This window comes from Micromys minutus, assembly GCF_963924665.1.
Source record: "Micromys minutus genome assembly, chromosome: 2".
NCBI classification, from domain to species: Eukaryota; Metazoa; Chordata; class Mammalia; order Rodentia; family Muridae; genus Micromys; species Micromys minutus.
Window position 1 is genome coordinate 96,020,883 of NC_137971.1, and position 12,403 is coordinate 96,033,285.

At 53.0% G+C, this 12,403-nt stretch overlaps 1 protein-coding gene across 3 annotated transcripts in view; it reads left to right on the top strand.

The window, feature by feature from the left end:
• Positions 1 to 2,430: 2,430 nt before the first annotated feature.
• The window catches only part of CAPN5 (calpain 5), a gene marked incomplete at its 5' end in the record, with an annotated part of 35,972 nt that continues 25,999 nt past the window's right edge, over positions 2,431 to 12,403 (top strand). The window contains 2 exons of one of the 3 annotated variants that reach the window (XM_080911647.1): positions 2,431 to 2,663; positions 10,398 to 10,584. In XM_080911647.1, coding sequence (XP_080767773.1) covers positions 2,431 to 2,663; positions 10,398 to 10,584 — 420 coding nt within the window. The remainder of the gene's footprint in view (positions 2,664 to 10,397; positions 10,585 to 12,403) is intronic. The other 2 variants (XM_080911648.1, XM_080911649.1) reach the window with 2 other exon arrangements.

Genomic DNA, 12,403 nt, shown 5'->3' on the forward strand with positions numbered 1-12,403 from the left:
CAGAAGGTGGGCTGGGAAAGCGTTCAAGGAGTGTCCTGGGGGCTCCAGATGGCCAAGGTAAGATTGTGAAGGGGAGGCTCATACAAATGCACTGAGCTCACAGCTTGAGGGACCTACAAGAATGTAGGTCACCAGGGTAAAGGATTTGAAGGTGAGGTCGGCAGGGAAGGAGAAGCAGGTAGATGTCAGTCTGTCCTTAACATCTTGTCTCTGCGTCCCCATGGTCAACGGGGCCTTGTCCAGCTCTAACCCAGGGAAGGACACTGGTGGTCAGAAGTGGGCATACCTAGAGCATGGTGCTGGGGAGACAGGCTGCTGTGTGAATCTGGGTTCCTGCCTTCCTGTTTATACTCTGTCTTCTGAGAGAGTATCTGAGGTTATGGGGAGAGTCTGGGACACCTTGGGTACACTATTGGATGTGCCACATGGGGTCAGAGTAGGAGGCTGAGTAGGTAAAGGCAGGGTCCCGGGTTCCAGAAGAACTCCAGACGGAGGCCAATGTTGGCCTGCCTGGCAAGGGTGAGGGGATGACAGGGGGATGACAGGCATGCCCGAGCCCCTGTTGGTGACCCACTCCTGTCTATCCATGCCCTCCTCGCCTGCCCACCTCTGCTCCCTGTGTGGTTGACCCCTCTGGTCTGGAGAGCAGCCAGAACCCCATTTGTGTTCTTAGCTGTGTGATCTCAGTTGGCTCTCTGGGATCTGAAATACTGGAATCACAATGGCTGATTTCTGGCTCCCTGATTTAATTCTTGAGGCTTAAATTGCTTCCTGAGCCCAGGCTGCTGAAGCCTGCAGGGCTAATGAACCTGTTTGGTACCTAGGGGCCCTGAGGCTTTCCAGCCTCCGCTTTCTCTCTTCCCAGGACTCTAAGGCTGAGGGAGGCCCACAGCCAGAGGAGAATGACCTCCTTGGGCAGAGGAGAGACCAGGGAAGTTAAACTGTTGGCTTGAGTCACACAGCAACCCTGAATGGTTACCGTGGCTGCAGAGGCATTGCCCACCCTCAGCCAATGGTACAATGACCCTTGCTGTCTTTCTGGGCCCACGTGAACTAATGTCACCTCTTCCTGTTTCTCCCTTTCCCTGGAAAAGCCTCTCTTCCTTCCCTCCGGGCTGCAGCTCAGCTGAGGGTTGTGTGGGGAACTTGCCTGACATTCATTTTCTGGTCCTTGCTCCCAGGGCAAGCTGGGCCACCTCAACCTGGTTCACTGCCGCCTCCACGAGAACATGGGTGAGGTGCCTCACCTCACAGAGCCTCAGCCCTCATTCTGAAAATGGCGGCAGCATGCCACCTGGTGTTGCTCTTGGCAGTGAACACAAACCTCGGGCTCAGTGGCTTGTGCAGGGTGCCAGAGAGCTGGAGTCTGTGTGGAAGGAGAGGATCCTTGACCCCTCTTCTCTCCTTCCTCCACGCGCCGCCCCTGGCTGATCATAATGGTATTTCCTCACTGAATCAACCTTGTTTCCGTCTCGGAGATGAGAGAGGTTCAAAGAGATGGAGAAGCTTTTCCACGGCCACCCAGCAGATGAGTAGTTCAGCCAGAATCAGCATCTACATCAGTCCTACTCTTAAACTTTGCCCAGAAGCCATCCTAAGAATTCTGCTTCCGTTCCCCCTCTTTCCCTCTCGGGCAGCCTGAACCTTAATAAAGCAACAAGTGTTGTCCCCTGGTGAGCCCCAGGATGAGTAAATTTGGAGAGGTTGAAGATGGAGTGTGAGAGACCAGACCCCTGTCGACACTCCTGATGGGTGGCTGTGCCCCCCCCCCCACCACACTGGTGCAGTATGTGTCCCTTGAACTTAGTACAAAGTACAGGGTGTAGGGTGGTCTCCTGACCCTATGAGGAGTGGATAGTGCTAGGAGCTTAGTCTAAGTGTAAGGTGCACATAGTAGGCAGAGTGCTGGAAACTGGATGACAGCTAGGAACAATGGTGACAGGGTCCCCCCCCCCCCTTGGATAGGAATGAAACAGGAAGATACCTCTGAGATGCCCACAGCCGAGTCCTGTGGGTGTGACACTGGCCGCAAGCTACTGGGGGTGGCCGCTTGTATGACTCAGTCCCAAAGCAGTAGGAAGGGCTGGATAAAGACAGAGAGAGTGAGGTGGGAGTGGCCTGGACCAGCCCCGGACATTAGGCACTGGTGGCCTGAGGGCCCAGTATATTGCCTTTCAGACACTAGAAAGGAGAGAACCTCAGTCACCAAGGCGGGAGCTTTGCTCTGTGTCCTCTTTGCTGTGTGACCTTAGGCAGGCCTCTCTCCCTCTCTGTACTGCATTTTCCTTCCGGTATTATTGGAATGCTGCTGGGGGCCGGGGGAGTACACCCGGTGGTCAGAGCTCAGCAGGGACTTACGGTGCCCATGGTTGATGGTCTTCTTGCTCTCCTCTCTTCTAGGTGCCTCCCCATCTTGGGAACGTGGCCACCATGTTCTCCTGTACGAAGGCCTATGAGGACCAGAACTACTCAGCTCTGAAGCGGGCCTGTCTGCGCAGGAAGGTGCTGTTCGAGGACCCCCACTTCCCTGCCACCGACGACTCGCTCTACTATAAGGGTACCCCAGGGCCCACAGTCAGGTGGAAGCGGCCTAAGGTTAGTGTCCCACAGGCAGCCATTCAGCTGCCTAGGCAGACCGCTCGGACATGGAATACTCGTAAACCGTGGACGCTGCAGGCCTCTGCTTTCCTGCCCATGGTCATTTGAGATGTGTGTGCAGACGTGTGTGCAGACGTGTGTGCAATGCTGTGAATGAACCTTGTGTGCCCTTGTGTGATGTCTGAGCAAGTTTACTCTGCTGATCTCAGAAGTCACCTCCTGTTCAAGTGGAAGCACATTCTGTCATTGAAATGTTGGGATGGGACAGAAGAGGACCAGTGTGTAGCCTGTCCCCTCAGTGTTGGTGGCCTTTCCAACTCCAGCCTGCTCTGGAGCCCAAGTGCCGCGTGCGAAGCGGATGTGGTTGTCTGGTGGCATGGCTTGGTTTTCAGTCCTGTGTGTGAGGTGGCAGGGGAGGTCTGCAGTGCGGGTTCCTGGAGCCTAGGTGAACACAAGGGCACTAAAGGGACACTGGCCCAGACCCATTCCAGGAGTCACCACTATCCTGGTGACAGGGGGGACAGTCACTGACAGAGGACTTGGGTGTGGGAAACCAGGCTCTTGTAGATCCCTTGAGCAGGTGTCACAGCCTCTGGCTGCAGGGCGAGGCTAGTGGGGAAGCCGTAGCCACATAGAGGCTTGGGTGTCAGCTCCCTGTGGCAGTGACCAAGCAGGTGGGACTTGAGGTACACTAGGGAAGCACACCCCACTTCTGAACCTGGCTTGTTAGTTCGGAGGGCTTGTGAGCCACACACACCTCTGTTTTCACTAGCATACAGCAGTCAGGTTTGTGCTGTCCAGCCACTGGCCCTTGGACGTTTGGAGAAAAATGAAATTCCACCTTCACCCTCCTTCCCAGCAGCCAGCTCTGGGTGTTACTTGTCAGAGATGGAAACTGAGGCTGAGAGAAGGGACCACACATCCAGAAACCCTGCTCCTGACACCAGTAGAGGGCCCTAACCACAGCACATGCGGTTGGTTGGCATAGATGGGGACATCAGAGTGGGGTCCACAGGACAGTAGACAGGCTTTGGTGTTAGTCAGGAGGCAGGCTAGACCTGAGCCCACCAGGCAGAGTGTGTTGGGAAGGAAAGATCCCATGGGGTGATGGGATGGAAGGGCTTACATGTGGGGGAAGGGCAAGGTCTACAGGGGAGGAAGTGGGGCAGCCTGGGTCAGGAGTAGGTTGTCCAGCCCTAACCATTAGATGCCCAGAGGCCAACAGTAAGACAGGCCTGAGCCAGCAGGACCTGGAACCTAAATTTCCTGGGTCCTAAGTCCTGACAGACTGTAAGCAGAGAAATGAGTCATTTTCTCTATAGGTCATTCTGGTTCCACTTGCAGAAACTTCTCTCTTGGTCATTATGGTAACCTCTCTGTTCTTAGAGATTCTCCTTAGATGGCCTCTGAGCCACCACGCCATGCAGTGTCCCTATCTCTTTTCCTCCCTGCCTGCAGCTTCCCAGGCCCTCAACCTTCCTGCCTCCCCGCCTCCCAGCCTCACCCTTGCCCTTGCTCCCAAACCCCTTAGCTTCGTAGCGCCCTTCCCTATATCTGGCCGTCAGCTTGTGGTTTCTGGATAGAATGCATCGGGGCCAGGCAGGAACCCTATGAGCGTTTGTCAGTTGTGGAACTCCCAGCTTTCCTTGAGGCAGCCTGGTGCCCGCTACCCATCCATCCGAGGGATTTATGCTCATCTGGGGAAAGCTGCTACTGGGAAAGTGCTGGCCATTGTCCTGCTATAGGAAGGCTCTATCTAAAACTGACCCTCTTGGGTGCCCCCAGCCTGGCATTAGAGAGGACAGAGGAGATAAGGGCTGGATCTCTGAAGAAGGTGGAGCGGGGAGGGGCAATTGCACAGGAGGCACCATGTTCTTGGCTTTTCTGTTGTATCCCAGGCAAATGTCCTACCTGGCCTTTCCTTCCGTGGCCTTAGGTTCAGGAATGGGCCGAGGGAAAGAAGGACAGGCAGGGCGCCCTGCAGGTGCAGCTGTGTGCAGCGTGGCACAGATCAGATCGTATGCTCATCACCTTCCAGGTTGTGTTCTGGCTCTGTACCGGCCGAAAACCTGAATTTCCTGTTGAATCAGGAGCGACGTGGCTCAGGCCTGGTCAGATCTGGGCCAGCTAGTCCAACCAGCTGAGGTGACTGCGGGTTCAGAAGCCTGTGACCTGGAGATACATTGGTCAGAGGAGTGGCACCCTAGCCGTGTGTGAGTGTGTGTGTGTGTGTGTGTGTGAATCCAGGGCTCACAGAAGGCCCTGTACAGTTCAGTCTAAGGCACTTTGTCATTCCTCCATGTCCTATTGGTAACTTCTGTCTCCAGTTTGCTTCCCTGTGACAAACACCTCCCTCCCCAGGGTGCTCACTGGCAGGCAGAGGACTGTCTTAGTTAGGGTTTTACTGCTGTGAAGACACCATGACCGAGGCAACTCTTATAAGGACAACATTTAATTGGGGCTGGCTTACAGGTTCAGAGGGTCAGTCCAGTATAATCAAGGTGAAAACTTGGCAGCGTCCAGGCAGGCATGGGGCAGAAAGGAGCTGAGAGTTCTACATTGTCATCTGAAGGCTGCTAATGGAAGACTCACTTCCAGGCAGCTAGGAGGAGTCTTAAAGCCCACACCCACAGTGACACACCTACTCCAACAAGACCACACCTACTTTAACCGGGACACAACTTCTAATAGTGCCACTCCCTGGGCCGAGCACGTACAAACCATCACCTACAGGCAAAGTGGTGCCCAGTGTCTCAGGTCCAGCTAACATTTACCAAATAATCAGAACCAGGAGGAAAGAGCTAAGCAAAGGAAATAGATTCATTTACAGATTTGGCCTTGTTTGCTGACATGTTACACTTCATAGGAAGATGAAACAACAGCCAGGAAATCTGAATATGCAGATGAGTCAGTTGTCTGACTGGTGAGACTCCTTTTTCCTGGGGGCTGCCTCATCTCTAGAGACTTTCTCTTCTGTAGCCAGAGGGATTTCCTGGAATAAACACCATTGGTTTGAAGGGCTGATGTGGGAAGGGCTGGAAGGGACTGGAGTAGCCTGGCACCAAGGTAGGGTGTGTGTGTGTGTATGTGTATATATAACTGTATGTGTGTATGTGTATATATAAGTGTAGGGTGTATGTGTGTGTTTATATATATATATATATATATATATATATATATATATATATATATATATGGTATGTGTGTATATATGTGTGTGTATATATATGGTATGTGTGTATATATAAGCATAAGGTGTGTGTGGTATGTGTATAAGTATAGGTGGTTATATATGTGTATAAGGGTGTGCATATATATGTAGTGTGTATATATATATATATTTGTGTGTGTAGTATACATGTATAAGTATATGTGTGTAGTGTGTGGTGTGTATACAGTGTAGAGTGTTATATGTATATAGGGGTGTACATATGTATGCAGGGTGTGCGTATATATCTGTGTGTGTAGGATACATGTATAAGTGTATGTGTGTAGTGTGTGTATGGGTGTGTGGTGGTGGGGCAGTTTTCCTCCTGGCTTTGTCTAGAGCCTGATCTCATGTTCGAGGCATGTGGGGTCCTTGTCTCAGGCTCCTGCCCACCAGTCTCCCCACATGAGCTCTGAAGATGCCATCCTCCTGACAGCCTCTCATGGTTCTCACCCTGTCACAACTCCATCCTCCAGTGACTCAGAAATGGCAAACTCCGGTCCTGAGAAGCCTTGGCTTACAGCGGTGAGCAGGGCTTAGACATCTTGTCCTCGGTCCTGTGGACACACCAGGACGGCTGATTTCATCATTCCTAGAACCCAGCACACCTAGACAGGTCATAGAGCAGACTGCCACGTTTGAATCTTAGTTCATCCTGCTCTGTGGCCCTGCGCAAGTGGCCTTGCTCCTCTGTCCCTTGTTGTCCTTGTCTGTGACAGAGCTGCCAGTAGAACCCTGTCCTCAGGTCGGTCCTGCTCCCCAGCAGAGCAGTCCTCAGAGCTGTTTGGGGGATGTTTTCTCAGAGGTACTCAAGCTAGACCCCGGGTGCCATCAAGCGCTGGAAGTGTCCTAGGTCAGAGCTGACAACCCGAAGCTTCGGATGCAGGCAGAATGCTCAGGGGCGGGATGGAAACTGGACTCTGGGACTCATCTCTCCCAGTCTTTTTTCCAAGGCTGGGGTGGGCATGGCAGGAGGGTGGGGCCCAGAGCCAGGCTGTTACAGCTGTGTAGTGGCAGGGAGAGCCCAGGCCGGAGCCCAGACAACCTGCTCTGCCCTGTCTGCTCATTCAATTGTGCTTGACCTTGAGCCCCTCCCCCATCCTTCCTTCTTTTTGGTGGGGGGCGGGGCTGGGCTGAGACTCCACTCTCTCAGACTGAGAAGCCAGCGGTGGGTGCATTGGGCTAGAAGATAAGATTAGGGGGAAGCAGGGCTGGTAGAGCTCGGCTTCCAGAGAGTGGCCTTGGGGACAAGAAGCAGGTTCCCTGACTGGGTTTCCTGTGATCACAGATAGCAGTACACAGACCAGTGCACGGAGAAGCCACCATGCAGCCTGACTCTCCTATGGCCCCAGCTAGAAAGTCCTCTCAGCTACTGTTCTCAGGGAATTACTCATCCTGGCCCTGTAATTCTGGTTTTGTTTTCTGGACAGATGTGTCTCAAACACCATATCGATATTCTGTTCTCCCACTTTCTTCTGCAGAATACTCCACCATGGAGGCCACCCGTAGTCCTGCAGGGCCAGTGTTTAAGGGTTTGGAGGTACGGAGAGGATGAGCCTTGGCCTGTGTTTGCATCTCCAGCAGGAGACATGCAGGAATCTGCCTTCCAGGCTCTCCTGCCCTCTGCTGGCTGCGTGTGACAGCAGCAGAGTCCAGAGACAAACTCAGTGGCTCCAAAATGGGCCAAGGCTTCTAGCTCCCATTGTGTGCTGGGGACACTGGGTGTGGCTTTTCGGGGGTGGGGTCAATGGTAGACCAAAGAAAGGGCCCTGTCTTAGGCTACCCTGAGGGAACCAGTGAGTTTGTGGGCTACTTACAGGACCATATTTGTCTGTGCCACCAAGAAGACCCATCCCAGTAAACTGTAGTAATGACGAGGGTCTCAGGGTGGGAGGAGAGAGGGGCTCCCGGTGATTCACAGCTGTGCCTGGAACTTGCCCGGTGTCAGGCTGTTTTCCCATCCTCCACTCGGCAAATGCACTCGCAGAGCAGCGCACAGGCGTGTGTCCAAATCTCCGAGACACTTAGAGGCATGTGTCGTATAATGAAATCTTTTTACAGAGGTTGGCAGGATCTCTGAAGGTCTGCAAATTGATCTGGGGCTCGTCATCTAAGGGAATATTAAAAATCAAAGCAAAACAAACAGAAACCTCTTGGGCCATACAATATAAGGAGGCGCCGTTGCTTGTCTGATTCTTCCTTTAAAAGAACAAGGATGGAGCACTGAGGTGGCTCAGCTGAGAAAGCGATGATTAGTTGAGCCTGGGCTGAGTTTGATCCCTGGGACCTATGTGAAGATGGAAGGAAAAAACTGACTACACAGAAGTTGTTCTCTGGCCTCCAAGCATGTACCAGTGCACGCGTGTGCTCCAGCACACATGCACATCACACATGCACACACAGGAATGACATTAAGTTCATTAATTGATTGTTAAAAGAACAATGTTGAAATAGGGGCTCTAGTTTGGCTCTCTGTAACCCAGATTCATTTCCCATGAGCCATTTGGCTTTATTATATTAATTAATTAATTAATTAATTTTGCCCTCATACCTGGCTACTGGCAGGGCTTTAGACTCAGTGATAGTTAAGGTTTCTCCACTCAGTGGTCTGTCATTCTTCCCAGCCACACATGGCCGCCTTCACAAGTCAGCTCCTCAGTGCAGGGTGAGTCCCCGTAGCACACTCACCCCTACCTACCCCCCTACAGGAGAGAAATGTATGAGCCAAATCTGGAGCGGGTGCTAATTACAACCTACTCAGAACAAGTTTGGTGTCAATATTTTCCAACTCCGTGGTTCCATTACCTCATTCCTTCATTACTCCCACCCCACCTCCATATTTTTGGGGGTTGCCATGAATCAAGGTGTATGTGACTCCACCATTCATCAAAGCTCAAATATTCTGTGTAGGGAAGCAAAGATCCACAGTTCACTGTGGGGCTTCTGGTTACTCTGCGGGGCCCTTACCTGCAGGGAGTTCCCATGCCAGACGACCCCCTCCCCGTACAGGAATGGGTGCACCGGGCTCACCTGTATTTCCCTATCGTTCACCCCTTTGCTGAGCAATTGTTTGTCTTGAAGCCTTCCAGGAGTTTCCAAACATAAAATTGACTTTGGCTCCTTTTTGTCCTGTAGGTGGGCCCGTTTCCTCTGAGCAGACAACTCAACCTTGGTGACTTGGTGGCTTGGTGGCTTGTCTCGTCACTCCTAGCCAGGGTCACACAGTTGCCACCACAGCTTTCTCACAGTCCCACCCCGTCTGTACTGCTTTCAGAGATTGTGGCATTAGTAGCCAGCCCATCAGCTGTTTTGGAGGAACCCAGGTATCCATGTGGCGGATCCCAAACAACAAGGATACCCTTACCACGTAACACGGGCAGGCAAAGGAATGATGCTACGCTCATTAATTAAATTGTGTTCAATTTAAAACTCCCAATGCTTAATTTCCAATGATAAAATTTTAAACAAAATTAAGAATTAGAAATTAATTTGAAAGTTAAACTTTTAATTTTTTATCACATAGAGACCTATCACCCTGGGACTTTCTCTGTGTCCCAGCCCGATTTTCCCCTGGGCGTAGAAAGCTCAACCTCAGTTGTTACGGCTGAGGGCCCAGGCAACTGTCACCTCAGTTAGGGACGTGCCACTCCAGAATTTTTCCCCACAGGTGCTCTACCCTGATCTGTCTGTGGTTCTGTCTAGGTGGGCCTGCTGAAGGCAGACACTCACAGCTCTGGGGAGACTTGATCTGGGCAGGGAAGGGATCCCTCACACCTAGCCGCACAGCAGCCTGGCCCACAAGGGAGTATTGGGCTCTGGGGGTCTGTGACTGTGTGCCTAGTTGCTCTACTAGGCTGGGCTTATGCTGTTATTTGCTCCCTCAGAGATCCAGTCAACATCCAGCTCCAGGCTGGGCAGGGTGGGAGGCCTTGTGGGAGGCAGGGAGCTGTACTTTCAGATCATATCTCTCTGCACAGAAGCCAAAGCCATACCTTCCCCACTCCACATGACTCCCTCGGGGGCCTTTAAGAGCAACTCTGAAGAGTGGAAAGATGGGAAAACCAGAGAGAGCTTCCAGGAACCGTGGAGGAGGGCAGGACCTGAGTACTGTTGGACAGGACTCTGCCCGGCAGCCGCCCCAGTCCTCTGCCCCTACTGTCATACCTGCCGGTCTCCATGGAAAATCAGGCTTTCCGCCGTGCTCGGGCATTCACGTGTGCTGTGCGCTCTCACATCCCTGTTCTCTGGGCTCTCAACCCCCATCCTTACAACGCAGCAGCAACCCCATCACTGCTTCAACCCCCATCCTTACAACGCAGTAGCAACCCCATCACTGCCGAAGCCCCCTTTCTGTGCTTACCATGGGTCCTTTTGGGGGTTGTCACTTGACTTTACTGTGGCTGGTCTCAGGGGCCAGGTAGCCAGACAGCGAGGTCCACTCAAGGAAAGATGGTGGCCCAGGGTCCAGCACTCCGTGTTCCTTCCTCAGCCACCTTAATGGAAAGAAGCTTCGGAAAGCTGGACTTAGGGGTCGGTTGGCCTTACCCTTCCCTTCAGTGGAAGAGGGGCCAGCAAACCTCCACAGGACCAGTGGGTCCTTTTTCTGCACCCTCAGCTCCTCATGTTACTCCCCTCCACCTCTGCAGGACATCTGTGATGATCCCCGGCTCTTCGTTGATGGCATCAGCTCCCATGACTTGCACCAGGGCCAGGTGGGCAACTGCTGGTTTGTGGCTGCCTGCTCGTCACTTGCATCCCGGGAGTCACTCTGGCAAAAGGTGAGGCCTGGGGACAGGCGGGTGCGGGGTCCACGGCTCTCGGTGCACAACTGGTGTGGCATCAACGGGGCCCGTGGCTTCCTGAAAACCTGGTGCTAAGATGGGCTGAGCATCCTAGTTAGCAGGTCGACCTCTCCTCACTGCTTAGCCCGGGACCCCGGGGTGATTCTGGTGTGTCTCTCCCCCACCACTGAGGGACAAGCATCTGGAGCAGATAGTACTGTGCAGTCTGCACGCTGCCTGTTGTGTCTCGGTGCGGGGACACCACTCAGTGCTCAGTTGACATGGACCAGTTGCCGTCTTTTTATTGGGCCTCAGTTTCCCCAGTTGTTCAGCATGGCGTGGTCTTGATGGCTCCATGTTCTGTGATTCCTGGTTTCCTAATGTTGACATTCTGGGCCAAGGGCAAAGGCTTGGGGCTTGAAGGGATGGGTCGTAGACCTGCCACTTGGATTTTTGTGGCAGCACTCGGCAGGAGAACTTAAATACAATTTGTAAATGCAGTTCTTAAAATAAACACCTTCCTGAGAGGGGAGGCCATCTTCAGTTACATAGTGAGTTCAAGACTAGTTTGGATGTCTGAAAGCCAAGGAGGAGGAGGAAGAGGAGGGGGAGAAGAAGAGGAAGAAGTGGAGGAGGAGACACTGTAGGACCCATGTGGTGCAAGGATAGGGTGGACTCCCACAAGTTGTCCTCTGACCTCAGCATGACCCCGATACATAAGCGAATAAAGAAATTCGTTTTGAGACTTAAAAAAGAAGTGCTTCCATGAAACAACGGAGGAATAGGGTAAATTTTTCCTTGTATTCCTAGGCATCCATTGGCCACCAGAGGGAGCTGTGTCCTTAGCCAAAGCCAAGACCTTGCAGTCTGTTAGCCTCTCCTGATTCTGGACATGTGGGCCTCTGGCCACCCAGTAGGTGTGTCCCTGTGATGGTCACAGCAACTCCCATCATAGACCCTTGGTGCTCAGATAGAGTCCACGGCTGTGTCTTTTAGGGATGGGAAGTCCATGCTGGACAGACTCACAGACTGGAGAGTGAGTGCATGTGTTGTGGGGGATTGAGGGCCAGAGAGGAATCAGATAGGAACCATTCTCTGGGTGGAAGACGGTCCTCAAAGTGCAGCCTCCAGCCCCTACTCTGAGACCGGAGGGCACAAGGTCCTGTGTGCTGCTCTACCCTGAACTGTACCTCCCTGTTTATCTGAGTCTCCCCTCTAGAGGTGAGCTCCCCAGGGCCGTAGCCAGCCCAGTCTGCTCCTTCCTCCCGCTCCTGGTGTGGTGAGCAGAGGAGGAGCTCCCAGAGCTTGGAGGAACAGAGGGCTGCCCAGCCTTGAGCCCACTTCAGCCTCGTGGCTCCGAAGCTGACCTTGCTGCCCATTTCCCAGGGTGTCTGATAGACTGGAAACTAACCAGGGCTGAGTATGTGTTATCAGGCTCCAGGAGTTTGGCCCCAGGGGAAGCTGAGCAAGGTTGGGTGTTCTAGGCTAGTTACATTTCACCTCCGGGTGCTGCTGTGGTGACAGCCTCTGGTTCCTGCAAGGAGGCCCCGGGGAGCTCATTACTGTGCCTTACATCCCCTGTGGTCCCCACTGACTAGGCTGTTTGTTGTCACCTCTCTTGTTCTGTCCTGTTGCCCTGCAGGGCCTCCCCTGCTCTACTCTGGTTTTTTCCTGGAAGGGTAGTTGGGGAGTTGTACCCTGAACCCACATCCAGCTGTGCATGCCCAGAGCTGGACCTCAGATGCAGATGTGCCATGCCTGGAACACTACCTTCTGCTAGGAAGATGCTCCTTTATTCTTAGACCTCAAGGTGACC